Below are 2526 nucleotides of genomic sequence, written 5' to 3'. Positions count from 1 at the left end.
ACCCATCCTTCTTCTTTGCAAAGAGAGCCGGCGCTCCCCAAGGTGACGTACTAGGGCGAATGAAGCCCTTGTCTAAAAGCTCTTGGAGTAGAATTTTCAACTCACTCAACTCCGCAGGTGCAAATCTATACGGCGCCTTAGAAATTGGTGCCGTTCCAGGCACTAAGTCGATGGTGAACTCAATCTCCCGGTGGGGTGGCAAACTAGTAAGATCTTCGAGAAATATGTCCGGGTATTCACAAACTACCATTGGCAACTCAACTCGAGTCCCGTCACTCTCACTATCCAAGAGAGTAGCAAGAAGACCACAAAGCTCGTTCCTACTACAAGGATCAAATACTAGCGATAAGACCCGATCAACCCTGTCCCCAGAAAGTAAAAATAATCACCACTCGAGGTGCACAGTGTGACCCTCTGATGAAAACAGTCAATCACTGCCCGATACGAAGACAACCAATTCATGCCTAGAATGACATCAAAACTTGACATGTCTAGTAACACAAAAGCAAACAGGAGTCTACGCCTTGCAACCTCTATCTCACAACCACGACATCCCCAATCTAAGTCAACTGTACCCCCAACTGGTGACTCTACTCTGAGCGGAGACGCTAATTGTGCCACTTCTAACCCCAATGCAGATGTGAATGTAGCAGATGTGAATGAATGAGACGCACCCGTATCTATCAACACATTGGCCAAAGAATTACATACAATAAAAATACCTCTCACAATTGAGGATCCTGGCAACTGCTCTGGTGCGGTAACAGCGTACACACACCCTTGTGGCCTCTGATCAACCTGCTCATCCTCGGAGCATAGACCTGTTGTACTGACTGAGCCAAAGCGGCTCCCTGATGAACTCGTGAAGTTTGAGCTAAGTGAGCCTGGTGGTGGCTTTAAGTCTGCCTCAACCCTGATGCGCCAGATGTGCCTCCCAACTGTGGGCAAGCTTTCTTCATATGCCCTGACTGACCGCACTGATAGGTAGGCTCCTGCTTTTTACTCTGAGACTGACTCTGAGATCGGTTAGGTGGTGGTGATGGCAACATCTGCTGCCCTCCTTCCTTCTGCGGACATGCAAAGGCCTTGTGGCCCGGTTGGTCACACTTGAAGCAAGAAAACCCACTCGGTGCACTCTTTCCCGGGCCCGCACTAGGCAAGGGGAATGTGGATCTAGACTGTTATAGTTGGGACTGGGATGAAAAGGTGTTTCTGCTCTTCTTGTTGGGCCTATAGTCTCCCTGTGACCCTTGGCCCCTAGACCTCGAATTTCGAAGTCTCTCCTCCTCGGCCTCCACGGTAATCTCCACATGTGCGGCCGCCTCCAGAAGACGGTCATAATTCCGGATCATATTCCCGACAACCTTGAACAAGATCTTAGTTCTCAACTTCTTCTCGAACTCAATGCAGCGACGCTCTTCCGTCACTACCAACTCCAGTGCAAACCGGGACAAACTAGAAAAGGCTGCTTCAAACTCGGCCACGGACATGTTAAGTTGCTTAAGGTCTTGGAACTCCTTTCGCAACCTCTCCCTAGCTGTGAGAGGTAGGTACTTGTCTTGGAAGGCCACCACAAACGCCTCCCATATCGGTTCAATTCGGCCCTTGGCATACTTCCACCATTGGCCCGCGTCCCCTTTGAGATAGTAACTTGCAAGAGTCACTCTAAGCTCACTGTCTTCTATGTGAAGTATCTCGAATGTTTTCACAGTCTGTTCGAGCCATTCATCTACTTTCTTTGGCTCGGGGCCACCATGGAATTCATCCGGCTTGGCCCACAAAAACTCCCTTGTGAGGAAGCTCACACTCGTCTCTACGGCGTTCTCCCAAGCTTGGGTCTCTGCCCTAAGTATGTTCATGAACTCCCTCAATGCCCCCGCCATTTCTCGGGCTAGGGTCCCCATTGCGGCTTGTTCCGCTTGCCCCGATACTTCTGTCTACCCCACTTGCTCGACCATGTTAGCTTCGCCTAAACCCTTTTCTTGCACCGGAACCTCATGAACCGGTACCCCATGCACACCCCGACGACTCCTACCACGTCTTCTGCCTCTACCACCACGACCTTTAACCCTTCTTGACATCCTAATTAAGGAACAAGATAGATAATTTAGCACATAATTCCAAATGTGCTCGCAACTTGCCTCACATGTTAAACTATAACAATCATATGTATTCTATCACACAAATAATTCAATTCACTCCACATAAGCACTTAGTCACATAAATACATACGAATTATCCTTTAGTGATGAGATTCGTCCCATGAAAAACTAAGAATTCTTAGTAGGATGAGTATTGATCAAGTACCCTTCTAATAAGACCTCAAGTAATCTAATAGGCGCAAATAACATCCCGAAAGTTCAATCCCATACCCATATAGTCACATAAGCATGCCATCACATAATCACAAACAAACAAAACATTTCTTAATCATGCGAAATGAACCCATTGTGGCATAAAAACCACTTCCCGCGAGCCCCAAGTTTTCAAACTCGATAGCTCTAATACCAAGTTGTAACGCCCCGA

At 47.9% G+C, this 2526-nt stretch overlaps 1 protein-coding gene across 1 annotated transcript; it reads right to left on the bottom strand.

The window, feature by feature from the left end:
* Nucleotides 1–1181: 1181 nt before the first annotated feature.
* Nucleotides 1182–1904, bottom strand: LOC145791288 (uncharacterized). Its single transcript, XM_082871632.1, has 2 exons — nucleotides 1806–1904; nucleotides 1182–1712 (listed from the first exon to the last, which is right to left on the bottom strand). Exons 1-2 carry the CDS (start codon nucleotides 1902–1904, stop codon nucleotides 1182–1184), a joined length of 630 nt encoding a protein of 209 aa, XP_082727758.1.
* Between the last annotated feature and the right edge of the window lie 622 nt (nucleotides 1905–2526).

This window comes from Camellia sinensis, chromosome 5 (genome assembly GCF_055761805.1).
Source record: "Camellia sinensis isolate YWXY chromosome 5, ASM5576180v1, whole genome shotgun sequence".
In the NCBI taxonomy this organism is placed as follows: Eukaryota; Viridiplantae; Streptophyta; class Magnoliopsida; order Ericales; family Theaceae; genus Camellia; species Camellia sinensis.
This window is presented reverse-complemented; position numbering and strand designations above follow the sequence as displayed.

Bases quoted from the DNA above. Each gene is read 5' to 3' on its own strand.
- LOC145791288 (XM_082871632.1), bottom strand. From the start codon at position 1,904: ATGGGGACCCTAGCCCGAGAAATGGCGGGGGCATTGAGGGAGTTCATG. The intron at 1,713-1,805 runs GTGAGCTTCCTC...TGGCTCGAACAG, and splicing joins AGAACGCCGTAGAGACGAGT to ACTGTGAAAACATTCGAGAT.